Below are 20,917 nucleotides of genomic sequence, written 5' to 3' on the forward strand. Positions count from 1 at the left end.
ACTTAAAACTAAGATTACATGATTTTCTTGAACTGTATGTATTTAGTAGCTATACCAGAGAGTATAGTTTGATCCTTCCTTCCTAAGAATAGCACAATCATTACCATGGGAATAAGAAAAAAAATGACCTATTTTTTTATAATCTGACACATCAACAGTTCTTAATGCAGTTAAAATGAATGAGTCTATTATTACAGGAAGAATTATCTTAGGGTCTAAGGCAGTTTACTTACTTATACTTAAATTTAGAAGATATTCAAACTTGAGAATATACGCCTACTTTACACATGAACATCAATACCTCCATAAAGTACTCAGAAGTCCAAAATTTCTACTGCCACATATAGTTTATTAAATATGAGATTTAAAAAACATTTCCCCCAGCTTCAAACAGAAGCTAATAAAAAGCTACAGAATAATTAGTACGAATAGATGATAAGATGTTATCTTTAATAGGAAAGTACCTTCCAGAGAAATGGCTTCAATGTAGCCATTATTCCTTAAGTGTCTTGGGTTAGGTATCAAATAGTATGAAAGACAGGCAGCCTGCATCTAGTGTTTGCTAGTAGTAAAGAATATTCATTTCCTAGTAAGGAAGAGAGCTGAGAACAGAAGTGCTCCAAGTTTAGAAGACAGAAATAGAGAAGAGTTGCAAATAAGTTATGGTAAGCAACTTCCATAAGAGCCATAAGCTGAGAATAAACCAAGGTAACATTTAGAATGTTGTCCACCACATTTCACAAAGTTAAATAAAATATAACTTGTACATTTTTTTCTTTTTTGAGGTAAGATTTTATTATGTAGCCCTGGCTGGCCTTGCATCCCTATCTGTCTGAATCTGCCTCCCAAGTGCTGAGACTAAAGACCTGTACCAAGTCCAGCACGGACCACAGGACCAAGAAACAGATTTAGCATAACAACTAACTCAAACTGGAATGGTGAGATGGCTCTGCAGGTAATGGTGACTGCTCCGTGAGCAAGGCAAGCTGGGTTAAATCCTCAAAACCCACACACATGAAGGTGGAAGGACTATACAAAGTTGTCATAAGACCTACACATGCACACTTCGGCACAGACTCCATGCCAGCCAGCTTGTCTTTCTCCCTACCACACCAACACACTCACACAAGCTCGCTCGCTCTCTCTCTCTCTCTCTCTCAATTAAACTTAATCACAGACTTAAACACAAAATTCAATATAAAACTTCTAGAGAAGAAACATAGGTGAGTCTGGATTTTGTCATGACTTTTTAGATACAATACCAAAGGCTCAAGTTCACTAAACAAATGACTGATAAACTGAACTAAATTCAAATTTAAAACTTTTGTTTTATTAAAAGAAAATGCAGAACCAGAACTGGAGAGACTACTCAACGGGGTACAAGTGCTTGACAAACCCTGACTATGGGAGCTCAGTTCTTTGAAACAGGTAAAAAGCCAGATCAGGAAGCTGTTCCCAGTGTTCCTAAGGCAAAATGGAAGGAACTGCCCAGAAGCTTAAAAGAAATTCTTAAAGCTTAAAAGAATTTCTTAAAAGAAATTCTGCCTCAAAGCAAGGTTGTAAGTGGTGAGAACTGCCCCCTGAAGGCTGCCCTCTCACCACCATGCTGTGGCATGTGTTAGCCTGTACTCATTAGTCATATATACAAACAGACACATATTGGAGGGGGAAAACTGCCAACAGAATTAAAAATAAAAAGAACAAAGCAAACAATCCGCCACCCCAAAACACTCCCCCCTTGAAAATAAAAAACACAGCTAGAGTTTTGGAGAAAATACATAGAAAAAACTTACCGAATAAAAGACTACAATCCAGGGCTAGAGAGCTGGCTCAGCAGTAAAGAGAACTGGCTACTCTTGCAGAGGACCCAGAGTCAATTCCCAGCACCCACATGGTGGCTCATAACCATCCATAATTCCAGTCCCAGGGGATCCAATGCCCTCTTCTGGCATCTGTGGGCACCAGGTATGTACATGATACAGACATACGCACAGGCAAAACTTACATACACATAAAATAAAAATAAATCTTAAAGAAAAAATCAAAGACTACTCTTCAAAAATGAACAAAGAACGCACCAAAGTCAATAAAAATTAACATCCCAACCTTAAGAAAATTGGACCAAGGACCTGGGTACATTTCTGACCAAAAATCAAATTAAAATGCAAAATAACTATGCAAAAAAGAGTTCTACATCACAATCTACATGCAATCATGGAAATACAAATTACAACAACAGTAACATACTGATACACATCTATTAGAATAGCCAAAGTCCAGAGGGCTGATAGATGATAAAATGCTGGTCAGGATATAAAGCCATAGCAACTGCTATTCAGTGTCGGAGGAAATACAAAACACCAGGCACTGTAGCACTGCAGCAGCTTCTTACAAAATTTAACATATTCTCCTCACACTGTAGCAGTCACATACTTCTGTGAATTTACACAGAGACAACATATGCACACAATGTTCATAGCAGTTTTCACTCTTCATTGCCAAATCAATGACATCTTCTAGGTAGTGAATGGCTATGCCACACGACTTACCTCTACAACGAAATACACCCATAAGCTATGAAAATACATGGAGTAACCGCCAATATACATTACTAAATAATATGCCAATCTGGAGCCAGGTGAGTAAGGACCCTGCCACCAACCTTGACCACATGAATATAGGAGACAATTAATTCCTATAAGTGACATCTAAATAAGTGCCATGGCACTAGTGCACATGCAATTGCAGGTGTGTATATTCACATGCATGTGAATGCACATACACACAAAAAATTTTAATGTAACTTTAAAAGCAATGTCCATTTGAAAAAATTCTTCATGACAGTCTTGGAAAAGAAAAACTATGAAGATATGCCAGGCAGTGGTGGCACATGCCTTTAATCCCAGCACTTGGGAGGCAGAGGCAGGCGGATTTCTGAGTTCGAGACCAGCCTGGTCTACAGAGTGAGCTCCAGGATAGCCAGGGCTACACAGAGAAACTCAGTCTTGAAAAACCTGTGGGGGAGGGCGGGGGGGGAGGGGGACCCATAAAAACCAAAAACCTATGAAGATAGTAGAAAATATCACAAGTTAGGTAGAAGAGTATGTAAGATATCAGAGAGGATACTTAGGGCAGTGAAAATATTCTGTATGACATACACATGTATGTATGTCTCTGTAAATTGCACAACTTTCCCAAATCTTAAAAAATACACTATCAAGAGTGAATTCCAATGTGAACAACAAAATCTGAGTGAAAAAAAAATGTGCTAGTCTGGGTTACTAAGTATAATTAACAAATATAGAAAGAAAGAAGGGACACAGGACAAACTTGACTGCTAAAAGACAACATTTACCAAAATGTGGCTTCTAGCCTGTACTAGGAACACTCAGAAGGAAGAGGCAGGATTATTAGCCAACTGAATGCTGCCCTAGGCTATCCAGTTGTAAACCAGTGATACAAGTTAAGACCCTGTCCCAAAAATATGTAAACAAAAAAGCACAACAAAGAAAACCCAATGAGAACAAGTCTGGACACATGTCAGAGTAGAAAGCAAATGGAAACACTGTACTTTCCACAAGGTTTCAATTGGAACCTTAGTATTCTCCAAAATGACATGGGGTGGGGGGTTGAGTGTCCATGCATTATGTGCTCACATGTGCATGTACATGAAGAGACAGAGGTCACATTATGGATCTTTCTTGACCATTTTCCAAGGTTTTCTTCCCCTTTGCATATTGTATGTGTTGTGTATGTTTTGTGTGTAGAGGCTGATCTCTCACTGAACCAAAAAGGTAAGAGCTTGTCAACTTAAGCTAGTCTATCTACCTAGTAATCCTGCCTTTGCTTAAGTGCTGGCTGAGACCCCAGACAGCTGTCATGCCTGTTCAACTTTTACATTCTGGGAATTTGAACTGTAATCTTTATACAGTTCCCATCATGTTTTGATAATTCACGAAGTCCAATCGGTCTCGGTCTCGGTCTCGGTCTCGGTCTCGGTCTCTCTCTCTCTCTCTCTCTCTCTCTCTCTCTCTCCCCTCCACCCCACCCCCCATCCCTCCCTCCCTCTCCACCTCCCTTTTCCCCTTCACTATTGTTATACATGAATGGGTGCTGGGGTTCCAAACTCAAATCTTTAGGCTTACACAGCATATTAGCCACAGAACAATCTCCCAGTCCCATATTTTTTAAAAGTTCCTCAGTCCCACAGTCAGACAGGCTCATAAGGCTAGTGGCTGACGCCCTTAGAGGTTAAACCTGGACCCCTGCAGAAGACTAGTACAGAGCACTAAGCTTCCAAAGGAGGAGGAAGCTGATGGTCTGAGCTGATGATCTGAGCAAGGCACTGCTGCAGCAGTGGGAGGTTACCTTTCCTTTTCCACCTGCTCTTTCTCCCTTCTTTATTGCTGCCACCGTCACTGCTGCTGCTGTTCTCAGAGCTCTGAGAGTCTGACTGGCCATCACTGCTTTCTTCTGAGCCTTCTGACAGCTCTTTCACTCCATCTGGCACATCTTTCTGAAAATGTAGGCAATGTTAGGACTGTCACCATTTTAGCAAATTGAAACTAAATTTCTAATATGGAATGCAATAAATAATTAGCTGATTTTTAGTATTATAGTAAAACCACAAATATTTGCCAAAATCCTGATACTTTCCTTTTTGGGGGTCAAATAAGTTAATTTCGATCTATATCCAAAGATAAAAATTACATACAACATTTATATTCAGGCACAACATGTGTTTAAATTACACCAAAACTGATATATATAAATCCAGGTAAAAGATGAAACGTTGAGGTTTAAAAAGCTAATAATTTTCTTAGACACAATTGTGTATGTGTAGGGTAGCACCCTACGTATTCCGAATTGAATTACAGAATTAAAGTCCGGAGAATAAGATAATCATATTATTTTCATCTAACTAGGTCTTCAATATTGGTTAATAATAAGCAGCAGGAAAAGGAGTATTGTTTGTTTTGTTGTTGTTTTTAAGAATCATGTTAATTACTTTAATGTTAGTTCTGAATAATGAGAATGTTAACCAGAAAGAATAACTATGTCTATCTACTTAGTACGAGAAAAACATAACCAGGGAGCTACATATGAGAGGCTAAAGAAGTAAAGTTTTCTGGCTTTATCTCCTACCTACTACACAGCCTTAGTCTAAGGTAATTTCTCATGCTTTAATTTTAATTTCTAAGGTGAGGTAACAGTACCTACCTTAAAAGGTCACTTAGAAATTAAATGAGCTTATTAAATTATGTTTAGAATAATTGAGCCTTTATGAGAGCTCAATACTAGTTACTGTGTGTTCACATAATACTAAAAAAAATAAATACAAATAAATGAATTAGTGAATGCTATTTCTCATAAGGATTTTCTTTCCATCAGTACTTTATGGTCCCACATAATTATTTTTACAGTCACATTAAAAATATGAACTGACAGGCACAAAAACCTAATCCTATATCTAACTGACACCACATGACATAGTCCCAAGACCATTAATTCTGATCGAGTAAGAATATTTTCCAATTAAATTTCCCTCTTATCCATCTCTTATGTTATACACTTTCTTAATACAGACCCCATATTTTTATATTCCTTCCTTCAAAATGCAGGACAGCTTTTATAGAGTTAGTTGCCAGCCAGACATCTTGACCTGTAGGTTCAACAAGTATCTGAAATACAAATATAATTATCTTCTTTTTGCAAAAAACTTGTGATCCCTCTGGGATCAATGGCTCATGCCCCCAAATCTTAGGATCTTTTCTCATCCACTATTTTACACATTCCAAATACAATGTGTTCTACTTCTTAGGTCTACCTCTCTTTTACTATTCTCAGTTTCTCTTTCAAACTATAATCACCTTTTCATGAAAATCTTCTTCAAACACAGATTTGATCCAAAGGTTCTCCCTGATGACCTCTGACATCTGCTTACTCAACACACCACCCAAACACACAAAGCTCAGAGTCAAACGCAATTGTTAGCTAATGTTTATCAATTATCTTGACTCTAGTGATCATTACTTCATCTGTTTTTCTTTCTACTTATAAATTCATTCAGAATTTTATCTGTCTCTTGTATTGAGCTACCCCAAAGAAACGGGAAGCAATAGAAAAGCCTATTGTTCCCTGAAGGCCTTCATTCCTCTTAAGTATATGTTCAGTACAGCTTAAATCTTACCAGTAAATAACAGAAACTTTCTAGGTCCCTTTATTCAAAACTACCTTATTTTGCTTTATTATAATGGTACAGTTTCATAGTATATTTTATAAATATGAAATATTTTTAAAATGAAAATATAAGCATTAAAGGGTTCAAGGACTATAGTTTATCCAAGTTTTATTTCTGGCATAGACTTGACAATCTGATACAAGACATACATTATTTGAATTCTAAGTTCTTTTTTATTTTAAGATTTTATTTATCTTATGTGTTTTGTATATATGCAAATGTACATGTATATGTGCAGTGTCTGTGGAGACCAGAAGAGAACATCATGCTAGAAGCTGAATCTATTCCTCTGCAATATCAACAATTACTCTTAACTGCTGAGCCATCTCTCAAGACTTAAATTCTTGATACAGAGAGCTGACTTTTGTACTTTCCTAGTCATTAGTGGGATTGGGAAGGCCTATTGTTCTGCTGTTTGTTCTTTGACTCTAGCACCTAAACTCTGTGTTTCCAATGGCCTGCCTCACAGTGAGGCCGACTACTAAAATATAAGTAAGGGATTAGAAAATTGCAACTTTAGCCAAGATCTCAAGGATGATGGCTGAGCAGATAGCAATGACAGAATGATGCTTCGATCGCAAATCTTCTATTCGAGGCTAGCCTAGGGCTTTGGATAAAGCTAAAATCACATTTGTACTTGGAGCTGATATGCCAAGACAGCTTCCATACTCAACAACCACCTCACTTTGCATGTCTTTTATCTGAGTTACAATAAATGGAAAACTTAAAAGGTTTCCCATGACTTTTTTTTTTGTAAGCAGTCCTAGAAAGTTAATGAAACTCAAGAACATGAAACAATAATTATAGCTGGTCTATCAGAGGTTAGGTCACAACCAAAGACTTATAACTAGCAGCTGAAGTGAAGGGTAATCTATGGTATTGAGCCCTGACACAATGGATAGACAGTGCAAAACCTGAGTTAAAGGGCGCCCAACTGATTTCAGTGGGAGAATTGCTTGATGTATGTATGAGAGAAACTCCCAAAGCAGACTGATACCAAAAAACTGACCTAAGTGGTATTAAGAATAGAAAATATATTTTAAGATTTTACCTCCCCTTCTCTAAAACACAGTAAGCATTTTAATGAATACAAAGAAAATTATGGAAGATCTAGAACAGCGAAAATAATCAAAAGAGAAAGTGAAAGCTTCAATTTGAATTAAAGTCCCATAATACACAAATGTTAAACACTGCAGACAAAGTCAGAGGAAGTTAAGATTAAAAAGTGGGAAAGGAGTTTGTATATTACATAAATTGATCCTAGGACTGGACATGATCCTTTTGCTTTGGCCTCCTGAGTATTAGGATTGATAACTATATACCACCACATTCAGCTCCTAGATATGGGGTCTTGTTCCTCTCTTGTTTTGTATTGCTTAAGACAGGATCTCATTGTGCTTCACAGGCTTGCCTGACTAGGACCTAGATCTGCAGCCTGAGTGCTAGGATTACAGGCATGCATAGGCACACCTGGAAGATGTCCATTTGTTTAGTTTTACATTATTTAGTATGTAAGTATAGGCACCAATGTGACATAGCACATGTATGAAAGTTAAAAGGGCAACTTGTGGGAGTTGGTTCTCTCCTTTATTTATATACACCCAGGGGACAAAACAGGTTTTCTGTACCTTTACATGATCCATCTCAGCACCCCAGATTAGATGCTCTTAATGTTAGTAGACTCCACACTACTACTGAGCATTGTGGTGTGTAGCTAGGAGATACGAGGTAATGGGACAGAGGTATATTTGTCCCTTCGGGTATAACTGTCTGCCAAACATTCATTCTGGCTTGCTGATAAACTTTTGTTGTTATTTTAATTATCAACTTGATACAAGCGTAATAACCTTACATCAAGAATAAAAATGATTCTATACATTTAATAATAGCCATAATTCATGTATGGTGTCACATGGGCTGGGTCAAAGTAAGTTAAATCTAAATGAGGTGGGAGCCTCTTGCTTTAGTTACTGGACTTTTGTCTCTCTAGACTTACATTTTGCAGAATGGAGACTCGGATTGAATTCATATACGATGAGGAGAAGCTGACTGAGAATAAAGCTAAAAGAAAGAACAGAGACCAAGACTAGATGACATCTTTTTGATCCAGCCTGGATTTCCCATGAATGTTTAGTTGTATGAGTTAAATTCTCTAGCCTCCTTACTAAGCTCATGTAGATTGATTTTCCTACTTGTAAGTGAAAGGGTATTGATAAGAAAAGGCCACCATTTCAGTGTACAAATTACATATTAGGCAACTTGTTATGGAAGAAGGAATGTGGGCGTTAAGTTTGACCAGAGTTCCTATTATTGTTCTGATACTATACAGCTAACACTTGTAAAGAAATCACATCTTTTGAACTTTAGTTTTCTCCCTTATAAAAACAGGAACTGTAAATGTATTGGGGAAGATCATGAATAAAGCAAAGCATCTAAAGCAATACAAAATTTGTAATGTCAACATTTTTAGCCTCTTTAAAATAAGAAATAAGAAATAAGCCGGGCGGTGGTGGCACACACCTGTAATCCCAGCACTCTGGGAGGCAGAGGCAGGTGGATTTCTGAGTTCGAGGCCAGCCTGGTCTACAGAGTGAGCTCCAGGACAGCCAGGGCTACACAGAGAAACCCTGTCTCAGAAAAACCAAATCCAAAAAAAAAAAAAAAACTAAAATAAGAAATAGGGGCTAGAGAGAGGGCACAGCAGTTAGGATCACGGACTGCTGCTCCTCTAAAGGAGCCAGGTTCAATCCATTACCCACACGGAAGCTAACAATCAACTGTAACTCTAGCTCCAGAGGATCCAACACCCTTTCTGGCATTCACTACAAGTATGTGGTACATAAATATACATGCAGGCAAGCCATCCATACACATAAGATATAATTAAGGTCAAAAAATTTATTTTAAATAAAACATATAAAGAGGGTGAGTTTTTAGTATTCATGAAGCTCTGAGTTCAACTCCCAGAATATCTTCACCCTCCCCAAAATTTTACTCACTTATTTACTTTAGGGTTCAAATTTTATTTCTTCCTGGAAATAAGTTCCTCAAGAACAGAATTCTGTCTCTCTCTATGCCTTAGTAATTATATGTTGTCACTTACTATTGCTTGTCTCCCCAACAACTTACCTTCAAAGTATACACTCCCATTCTACCTGGGACTTTATAGAAGATGCCTTCTTCTCCTCGGGAGTTTGTGTGCAGCATTGCATTCAAGCATGCAAGCGGGGAAGTCCCACTAAAAGCAAAGAAGGTGAAGAACATAGTCATTAGTTTATCTGATCATTATCTAAATATTTTTTGTAATTCTGACTTAATTTTTAATTGATTAATATTCCTTTATGTAATGCTTTTACTAACTACAAATTCATTCTTTCCATATGAATACAGAAAGAAATACATCATCTTTATTGCCATGAAGAAAATGGAGAATTCATCTTTGAATATATAAAGGGGGAAATTTTTAACACTTAAATAGAAGCAAAAAAAAAATTTCATATAGCAATATGAAACTTATTTTGCAAACCTACTTTATTTACACATGAAACATTATAAGTAAACATGAAATTGGAAAGCATGCACACATGCCAGAGAACATGCTTACACACATACACACATACACACATACACACAGACACACACACAGACACACAGACACACACACACACACACACACACACACACACACGATTCATATAAATATTCTCTTGTACGCACTAAACTAGATTTGATCAGTAAAACTAAATTGCCATGATTTCTTGTACTTAAACCTCTCAGAAGATCACTTTAAACAACTTAAAGGGGATTTAATAGACTTTTTATATTGCATTTAGTAGTTTCCCCCCCCCCCTCATTTTAAAATTTGTTAAATACCTAGATGAAAAAAAACTCTTTTCTGGATCAGGTATGGTTGTACACAACTGTAATTCTAGAATGTAGGAGACTGAGACTACAGGACCACAAGTTCAATACTACCCTCTATTATAAAACAAATTCCTAAGGGGGAAAAACTTTCATTTTTCAACTGTTGTCAGATTTTACTGCATTTTGTTTTTGTTTTTGTTTTTCAAGACAGGGTTTCTCTGTGTAGCCCTGGCTGTCCTGTCCTCTGTACTGTAGAGCAGGTTGGCCCTGAACTCAGAGATCCGCCTGTCTCTGCCTTCCAAGTGCTAGGATCAAAGGCCACCACTGTCTGGCTTGCTAACTGTTTATATATAAGAAACGGGGGAATAACCTGAAGTACAAGTACTTAAGTCCCAGTCTATAGTCCTGAAGAATGAAGATTTAAATACAAGGCCATGGCTTTTAGTTCACTGCCAGGACTGTGGAGGGAAATGTGGAAGATACATACAGGACTCTAATCAGACTCCTCCTATGAGCCACTGAAATCATAAAATGACAATTCTACTATGAGAAGCCTTGTTGCCACTGCCAGTGAGAGCTAGGAAATAAGGCAGAGGTTCTACAACATGGAAATGGCTGGCAAGATTAGCTTCTTGATGCAAAAGAACCATGTAGACCCATGACTGGGCTGCTAAGGTTCGGGGATAGAAGCTTACATTAGTTCTATGTCCAATTCTTCTCTTTATCCAACTACAATTTCTGTTACTTTTCTCTACAATAAACTCAAACACATGTGAACAAGGAAAAAAAAAAGAAACAGGAAGGCTGGGTATGGTGGCACACGCTTTTAATCCCAGTATATGGGAGATAGAGGCAGGCTGATTGCTGAGTTCAAGGCCAGCCTCAATAAATAGAGCAAGTTTCAGGATAGCTAGGGATACATAGAAGAATCCTGTCTCGAAAAAACAAAAAGAAAGAGGGGGTGAAGAAGGGAGGGGAGAGGAGAAAGAAAGAAACTAAATGAAACAGGAAAGAAAGCTATGCAGTTTTAAGCATAAAGCCACATGCATTAAAGAATATCCCTGGGCATGGTGACTTCCGTTCAAACCAAGCCTACAGAGCAGTGGTTTTCATCCTTCCTAATGTTGCCGCTCTTTAATACCCTCACGCTGTTGGGGTGAACCCCAACCAAAAAATTATTTCATTGTTACTTTATAACTGTAATTTTACTACTGTTATTAATTTTAATGTAAATATCTATTTTCCTATGGTTTTAGGCCACCCCTGAGAAAGGGTTTTGATACACCCTGCCAGAGAATCTTAACCCAGAGTTTGAGAAACACTGCTCTAGAGGCTGAGGCAGGAAGATGACAATGTTCTGTCAGCCTGGGCTACAGAGTAAAGACTCCCCCAAGGCCGCCCCCCAAATTTAAAAAACAGAGCATGTTATAAAATATCTAATTGTAGAGGTTAGAAAGATGGCTTTGTGGTTTAGAAGACCTGTTATTTTTGCAGAGGACCCAAGTTCAATTCCCAGCACCCACATGGGAGTTTACAAACATCTATAACTCCAGTTTGAGAGGTTCCAATGCTACCTTCTAACCTCTGGAGACATCAGGCATGTACTATGGTGTGCATGAATACATACACGCTCCTGCCCATCAAATATTGATACATGCCTTTAATCTCAGCACTTGAGAAGCAAAGGCAGGTTAATTTCTGAGTTTGAGGTCATCCTGGTCTACATAATGAATATCAGGCCAACCAGAGCTACATTGTGAAACTCCGCCTCAAAAACAAACAAACAAACAAAAATAAATTCATGGGGCTGGAGAGATGGCTCAGAGGTTAAGAGCACTGACTGCTTTTCCAAAGGTCCTGAGTTCAAATCCCAGCAACCACATGGTGGCTCACAACACAACCATCTGTAATAAGACTGGATGCCCTCTTCTGGTGTGTCTGAAAACACCAACAGTGTACTTATATATAATAAATAATAAATCCTTAAAAAAAATTCATACACATAAAATGTTTTATAGCTATTAAAATAAAAGCTTGAAACTAAGAACAGCATTAAAATACAGAAAATAAAATGTGGTAGAAATATTATAAAAAAATCAGCCTCAGGTCAGGCAGGGGCTATAGTACTAAAGGAAATATACTAATACTTTTCTTTTTTTGGATGTTGGGCTTTTTTTTTTTGTTCGTTTCCTTTTTTGTTTCTTTGAGATAGAATTCTCATTCTCTAGCACAGGTCTAAAGTCGTGTGGAACTCTAGATGTAGCCCAGGCTGGCCTCAAACTCAAGGCAATCTTCCCAGTTTAGTCTCTAAAGCACTAGTATTACAGGTATGGAACACCATTCCCAGCTTTTGGTGCTGCGGTACTTAATGTTTTGGGTTTTTTTTGGGGGGGGGGGGGGGGATTTGGTTTTTGAGAGACAGGGTTTCTCTGTATAGCCCTGGGTGTCCTGGAACTCACTTTGTAGACCAGGCTGGCCTCGAACTCAGAAATCCGCCTGCCTCTGCCTCCCAGAGTGCTGGGATTACAGGCGTGCGCCACCACCGCCCGGCTGGTGCTGCGGTACTTAAAGCAACATACTCATGTATCTTAGGAAATCTACAGAAGTAGCAAGAGAACACACTGAGAGTTCATATGGAAGCCAGGAGGTGGAGACTCGGGCCTTCAATTCCAGGCCAGCCTGGGCTACAGAACTGGTTCCAGGACAACCAGAGGGTACACAAAAAAATTCTATCTCAAAAAGAAAAAGGAAGGAAGAAAGGAGGGAAGAGAGAAAGGAAAGAAAAAAGGAAAAAGAAAGGAAAGGGAAAGGGGAAAGGAAAGGAGCATATGGAAGGCTAGAAAGCTGGCTCACTGGTGCTCTTCCAGAGGTCCTGAGTTCAACTCCCAGCAACCACATGGTAACTCATAATTATCTGTAATGTGAGCTGATGTCCTCTTCTGATATGCAGGTTTATATGCAGATAGAGAACTCATATATATTTAAATAAATAAGCAAGTTTTTTAAAAAGCATATAGAATCAGAGGATGTAACTGGAGACTCCTTAAGTAATTATTGCTGTCTTGTTTGATTCTTTTGGTTTCTTACAATTATTAAGAGACGAAACAACTTTTACATTTTTGAAAAAATGTTTAATCATCTATCTTTATTTTATGTGTATTGGTGTTTTGCCTACATGTATGTCTATGAGAAAATGTCACGATACTGGAGTTATAGACAGTTGTGAGCTGCCATGTTGGTGCTGGGATTTGAACCCCAGACATCTGGAAGAACAGTCAGTACCCTTAACTTCTGAGCCATCTCTCCAGGCCTAGCACAAAACAACTTAGCTGCACATTCTAAACTCATCTTCCTTTCAGTTCTCTGCTGGTGACACTCAAAGCAACAGAGGTCATAACAACTTGGACAGATCTGAAGAACTGACATTAAAAAAGGCAGGTCATGTGCTTGCTTCAGCAGCACATAAACTAAAATTGGAATGATACAGAGAAGATTTGCATGGCCCCTATACAAGGATGACACACAAAATCATGAAGTGTTCCATATTTTTAAAAATGCAAATCTATCCATTCTTGTGGATACAAAGCTCAAGACCAAGTAGATCAAGGACCTCCACATAAAACCAGATACACTGAAATAGAAAAGAAAGTGGGGAAGAGCCTTGAGGACATGGGCACAGGGGAAAAGTTCCTGAACAGAACACCAATATCTTACACTCTAAGATCAAGAGTTGACAAACGGGACCTCATAAAATTGCAAAGCTTCTGAAGGCAAAGGACACTGTCAATGGGACAAAATTGCAACCAACAGATTGGGAAAAGATGTTTACCAATTCTACATCCAATAGAGGACTAACATCCAATATCTACAAAGAACTCAAGAAATTAGACTCCAGAGAACCAAATGACCCTATTAAAAAAGGGGGGGGGGGGGGAGGTAACAGAGCTAAACAAAGAATTCTCAACTGAGGAAACTCGAATGGCTGAGAAGCACCTAAAGAAATGCTCAACATCCTTAGTCATCAGAGAAATGCAAATCAAAACAACAATGAGATTCCACCTCACACCAGTCAGAATGTCAAAGATCAAAAACTCAGGTGACAGCAGATGCTGGAGAGGATGTGGAAAAAGAGGAGGAACACTCCTCCATTGCTGGTAGGATTGCAAGCTGGTAAAACCACTATGAAAATCAGTTTGGCAATACATCAGAAACCTGGATAAAGTATTACCAGAGGACTCAGCTATATCATTCCTGGGCATATACCCAGAAGATGCTCCAACATGTAATAAGGGCACATGCTCCACTATGTTCACAGCAGCCTTATTTATAATAGCCAGAAGCTGGAAAAAACCCAGATGTCCCTCAACAGGGGAATGAATATAGAAAATTGATACATTCAGCTATTAAAAACAATGAATTCATGAAATTCTTAGGCAAATGGATGGAACTAGAAAATATCATCCTGAGTGAAGTAACCCATTCACAAAAGAACACACATGGTCTGTACTCCCTGATAAGTGGATATTAGCCCAGAAGCTTGGAATACCCAAGATATAATTCACAGGCCACATGAAGCTTAAGAAGGAAGACCAAAGTGTGGATACTTTGGTCCTTCTTATATATGGTACAAAATAACCATGGGAGGAAATACAGAGACAAAGTGTGGAGCAGAGACTGAAAGAACAACCATTCAGAGACTGCCCCACCTGGGGATTCATCCCATATATAGTTACCAAACCCAGACACTATTGTGGATACCCACAAGTGCTTGCTGACAGGAGCCTGATAGCTCTTTCCACAGAGGCCCTGTCAGTGCCTGACAAATACAGAGGGGGGATGCTCTCTACCAACCACTGAACTGAGGTTCGGGTCCCCAACGGAGAAGCTAGAGCAAGTAGCTTAAGGGGTTTACAGCCCCATAGAAGGAACAACATTATGAACCAACCAGTACCCCCAGAGCTTCCAGGAACTTAACCATCAACTCAAGAGTACACACAGAAGGACCCATGGCTCCAGCCACATGCGTAGCAGAGGATGGCCTGGTTGGACATCAATGACGAGAGGCCCTTGGACCAGTGTAGGGGAATGCCAGGTCAGGGAAGCAGAAGTGGGTAGGTTAGTGAACATGAAGATAGGGGATGGGACAGGGGGTTTTTGGAGGGGAAATGAGGAAAAGGGGATAGCATTTGAAATGTAAATAACAAAAATGTCTAATTAAAAAAAGAACTAATAATAATAATAAAAAAAAGGCAGGTCACTGGAGCTCACTACTCACCCAGTCTAACTGAACAAAAAAGTTAAAGGGGGACTGCTGGTGGGAGGGATGGGCAAGAAAATGGTTGATGTCCACCCCTGACTACCACACCCACATGTCTTGCAACCACATAAGCATGTACATATAACACACCCAAAGAGTAAAATAAAAAATAAAAATCCGTACACAATAAAAAAAAGGAGCCTGTGAAATATCTTGGATATCTCTAATGGACATGTGTTCATTCTTTTCTAACTATAATAATGTGATATATTAAAACCCAGAGAGAAAACCACAAGGGTGTTATGATTAAAGGCATGTGCCATGAAGCCCAGCTGAAATTGTTAAAAAATAAAACATACACAGTGGAGTGGAAAACAACAACAACAACAAAATACCCCACCTCCTTGCCCAAGGTTTGGTAGAGTGCTGCCTACCATGCCTTGTAAAGGCCATGGGTGCAATCCCCATTCTCAAGGAAGCCAAGGAAAATCCTTACCCAAACAATTGCCTACCTTTTACACATAGACAACAAATATGAGTTTAAGTTCTATCACTAACTAGCTATACAATTCTTTTCTGTTATAATGTCTTTATGAGACAAAATACACATGAAATACCTAACTCCCATTTTACCAAGGTCATTTCAAATACTGGTTCATTGTTAACACCTAACTTTTGAATCTTATGATAAACAGGTAATAAAAAGCAGCTTTGAGAGAAAAAGAATGCTTCTCTATTTCTGTGATAAGAGTTTGGCCTGCCTATCTAAAGGTCTTTTGGAGGTGGAGGGAGTTTTTCTGTATAGGCCTACCTGTCTTGGAATACATTCTGTGATCTAACTCAGACATCTAGTTACTTGTGCCTTCCCCTACTGAGTGCTGGGATTAAAGGCCACCACTGCCCAGATTATCAAGCTCAACAGCTGGACTAAGTTTCAATCAGTGTTTTGCCTCTAAAATAAGTACAAAAAGTAACATATAGGATCTTAAGATTCCAGGTAAAAGAAGCGTCAATGTGAGTGATCACTGAGATTGAAACCCATTATCTTTGTGAAAAATAAAAAAGAATTATAATTATATAATTCTATTCTTGTATAATTATACAAGAACTGAACTGGAGACAATTAAAACACAAAAAATTATATAAAACTTTATACTGCTGCCTTATTGGGTGGTTATTGTTCATTTAGCAATGTAATTTTATATCTTAATAGCTAGTACTGTAATAACTGCTTTCAGTTTCTTTACAAAAAAAATCACTTTTGGAAACTCAACTGGGTCCTCTTCAAGAGTAGCAAGTGCTCTTAATTGCTGAGTTTTGTCTCCAGCCTAGGTTTGCTTTCTGTTTTTGTGTTAGACCTATAATGTCAGGTGATGTGGATGTAGATGCTGGACTTCTCAGTTGTTAAATAGTTGACAAAGTCATTTAACCAATTCCTAATATTTTCTATCAGGAATTCTTTCTCAGAAAAGTAACTTAAGAGTTATAGTAAATCTTAGGCTATATTAAATGGCTTTGACTTTAAGCCTCAAAAGCAAATACTAGCTGGGTGGTAGTGGTGGTGGTGGCGGCGGCGCATGCCTTTAATCCCAGCGCTTGGGAGGCAGAGGCAGGCGGATTTCTGAGTTCGAGGCCAGCTTGGTCTACAGAGAGTTCCAGGACAGCCAGGGCTACACAGAGAAACCCTGTCTCGAGAGAGAAAAAAAAAATAAAAATAAAAAAAAAGCAAATACTAAGATAAGAGGGAGTTATTAGGTGGTATTGGGCATAAACTGGGCACGGTGGCACACATCTCCAAGCCCAGCATTTTGGAGACATTTAAGGCCCTGCTTAAAAACAAAACAATGAAAAACAGACCAGAACAAAGGTAGTCCAGCCTAAGTCACTCTGTCCTCAAAGAGCTGAGGCCACTGCTAGCTACCACCTACAAAGTATCCAATAGACCAAAATCAGAGGTCCTGTCATCAGAGCACAATACACAGGCAAGCACACAGACACACCAAAAATATTTATAAAAATTTAAATCTTATTAAGCTTCATTCATGACCTATTACTTAAACGAACTTAAAGTACAAACTAAAGTTACAAGAGACTGACTTCAATCTATAAGCAAACATGGCATATACATGACACAAAAGCATATATATATATTTCCCTGTTCTCAAGCCTCACATAAAAGTCATATAGCTGAAATAAAAACAAAAAACTATACTATAAGAAAATTGCTACAGCCTAAGGTTATCTAAAGTGGCATATAAACACAGACAAAAAGCCAACTCAGTAAAGGATTCAGACTGAATTTTAATCTGTTCTGCCTGATTTCAGGTATCACTTGACTAGACAACTGACCAGTATTTTCTCTATACAAGTCAAGCAAATATATTTTCAATCTCATAGGCAACAGGCAACGTGCACATCTCTATCTTGTGCTTTCATCAACATGCTGAATTATATACTTCAATGCTATGAGGCAAATGAAAATTTTAATAAATCTTAAAGTCCACAATTTCTAAAATTATGGCCATGTAATGGTTACAAACTATAAAAATAAACAATAAAAAAAGCACACTTAGTAATTAATGTTTATACACTATCACTATTACATCATTTCAAAGCCAATTAGTTTGATAAAGCAAGAGTCAAGCATGCAAAGCACACTCAATAAAACTTGTAAAAGAGTGCTTTATAACTGCTTAATACTCCTTTAGAATAAAGTAATACTTCTTACCTTCTGGAGTTGGAATGCACCCCAAGAAAATAAGAGGAGGGAAAAAAAAAAGGTTTTAATTTTTCTTTACAAGTAACAATAAGTAAACTCCCCCAAATAATTTATACTGTGATACTAACAAATCCTCAAATTAGTAACCATCACCACTTTACTACATAAAACATTACACTTTCAAAATGCATAAATTAAACAAAACATTGTCTAAAATTGCACATTTAAATTTAGCTATATAGCCTGAGCTACTATAGAAAAACAAGTGAAATACTCGAATTCTATGAAAAAGCCTAACAGAACAGCTTAGAGCCAAGTAAGAATTTTGTAATAGTATTCTTTTTCCCATGCATTTTTATTACAAGGAGTCATAAAGTCATCAAGAATTGCCTTAAGGGTTATTTGCTTCCCTGTGATCTATAATGAATTTGATACATATTTAAACAGCAGATTAGATTATATTATTGCTGCTGCCATAGAGGCACATGCTTGTAATATCAGATTTATGAATTCTAGGCCAACATAGGCTATTTAATAAATCCTGGCTGAAGAAAACAAAACAAAACAAAAAGGTGGTATATACCTGTAATCTCATTATTTACAAGGTTTAACTTCTAGGCCACCCTGAGTTCTATAAGATCCTACCTACCCCTCTCCCAAAAAAAGAAAACAAAACCTTTGTCTATCAATACCTAAGGGTTTGTTTGTTTAACTTCTTCTTCTTGACAATCCTACCAAATTTGCAGGCTTGACAACAGACTACAACTAGTGTATAAGAAGAGAGATGCTTAATCACAAAGGCAGGAGCTAATCTTAGAAAAACATGTTATTAACTTAATAAAAAAATGTACATGTGTACTTTTGAGAGTTGTTTCTCCCTTTCTACTCCTTCCACCATGAGATCCAGAGGTCAAACTTAGGAGTGTGTAGCAAACAAATGCTTTTATCTATGAGTCATCTTACAGACAGAAAATGTTCTTCATTCTTAAGTTAGGCTTTTTCTAATGAAATCACTTTGAGGAAATTTAGCTTGGTAAATAGCCAAAGATAATGATTTCCAGAGATAATGATTTCTGCCCTAAAGTAATGACAATGAACTCTATACTGCACCATGTATTTTGATTTTGATTTGGTGTTCTAAAACAGAATGTAGTAGTTTAAACAAGAATGGTCCCCCAAACCTCATATACCTGAACGCTTGGTCCCCAACTAAAAAGGATTAGGAGGTATGACCTTAGAGGTGTATCCTGGAAATGGGATAAAGTTTCAAAAGCCCACCTATTCCCAGTTACCTTAATGTCTCATGCTTGTGAATCAAGACTTGAGGCTCTCAACTGCTGCTCTAGCACCCTCTGTAACTGTAAACTCACTTTAAAACTTTCTTTTGTAAGATTCCTTGGTCATCATGTTTTATCCCAGCAACAGAAAAAGTAACTAATAATAGACAGTGTTGCTGGATAGCCCTGCCAGCCTAGTATTCAGTATGTATCCAAGATTGGCCTTGAACTTACAGCACTTGTCTCAGCTTCCAGAAAACTGAGATTACAAATGTGTCCCACCATACCTAACTTTTCTTGTTTTCATTTTTTGGTTCAAATTTCTTATCTTTATGAAGGAACTCCAATGTAGATAGCCAAATTTATCTCAATATACAAAATGAATGACATAATTTTCACATTTTTTTGATAAAAGAAAGTTTTAATTATGCAATGATTATATACTAACAAGACACTTAGAAATTGGAGTGTATTATCTTTGACCCTATACATCTACTACATTTGAAGATTAAACATTTGCTTATGTATTCATTTTTAAATGTGCATGTGCCACAAAATGCATGTGGAAACCAAAGGACAACTTCCAGAAGTTATTCTTGCCCTCCCTATTCCCACTGAGTTCCAGAGATTGAACTTAGAGATTAGATTAGCAGGCACTTTAACTCCTGGAAACACTTTAGCAGCTCTATTTTACTCATTTATTTTTGAAGAAAGGATCTTGCTATGCTGCCCAAGTTGGTCTAGAACCAAGTTGGTTGATCTTCCAAGACTCAGTCTCTCTAAAGCATCTTGGACAGTGTCATAATGCCCAGCAAAGACTTTCTCTTGACACATATAGTAATTTTCCCCATTTCATTCTTGTTAACAAATCTTATTTCTTTGTGCACTGCTTACCTCTAGAAGCTGACATTTAGTCATTTTTATTCAATAATTACTAACCTCAGTATATCAAAAATACAAAGTGATAGGTGAAGCCATAAAGATGACTTCAGACCTTCTGAAGAATTAACATTCATAGGCTTTGAAAGAGATACTTTACCTTCTCATGAAGAGTTTTACTTATTTTTTATTTTATATATACAGACTTAAAAACTATACAGACAGATGAATACACCTGAAGTTCAGAAAGTATATTATACCAATCAATGTGTAAGACAAAGAATAGTAAGTATTATTAAATAAGCAAACACAATAATTACTAGTAATAGTTTAATAACTTGCCTGATTTCTTTTAATCCTTCTCTCTGGATAACCTGTAGAATTTCTTTATGACTCATGGGTGTATTAGGGTATTTTTCTAAGACCTGAAAAACAAGGAAATAGTAACAATGAATTAATTCTTATTTTATTTTATATTCTCATTCTTACAATTATGTATTATTATGATGACAATAATTAGATCTAAAACATAAATATCTAGAGATTTCATCCAGACTTTTTCCTCAACCACAAACAGTAAGTCAAATTCTAAAGCAGAAACAGATCAAAAAGTCTAACATCAACATTTGAATAACTCAATAAATATGAAATTGCTCAATTTTAGTCTCCATTCCCAAGTC

At 37.5% G+C, this 20,917-nt stretch overlaps 1 protein-coding gene and 1 non-coding gene across 4 annotated transcripts in view; one reads left to right on the forward strand and one right to left on the reverse strand.

Moving 5' to 3' along the window:
* The window catches only part of Asxl2 (ASXL transcriptional regulator 2), a 95,841-nt gene that overhangs the window by 56,799 nt on the left and 18,125 nt on the right, over window positions 1-20,917 (reverse strand). For 2 of the 3 annotated variants that reach the window (XM_052186202.1, XM_052186201.1), the window contains exons 2-4: window positions 20,580-20,662; window positions 9,371-9,479; window positions 4,369-4,516 (exon numbers count right to left, since the gene is read on the reverse strand). In XM_052186202.1, the coding sequence (XP_052042162.1) occupies window positions 4,369-4,516; window positions 9,371-9,479; window positions 20,580-20,662 (340 nt within the window). Of the gene's footprint in view, window positions 1-4,368; window positions 4,517-8,237; window positions 8,303-9,370; window positions 9,480-20,579; window positions 20,663-20,917 lie in introns of those variants that run through there. The other variant, XM_052186204.1, reaches the window with a different exon arrangement.
* On the forward strand, window positions 13,549-13,655 carry LOC127688068 (U6 spliceosomal RNA). The gene has a single exon (XR_007978533.1). It is a non-coding gene; the product is annotated as a U6 spliceosomal RNA (small nuclear RNA).

Source organism: Apodemus sylvaticus, chromosome 6 (genome assembly GCF_947179515.1).
Source record: "Apodemus sylvaticus chromosome 6, mApoSyl1.1, whole genome shotgun sequence".
Lineage (NCBI taxonomy): Eukaryota > Metazoa > Chordata > Mammalia > Rodentia > Muridae > Apodemus > Apodemus sylvaticus.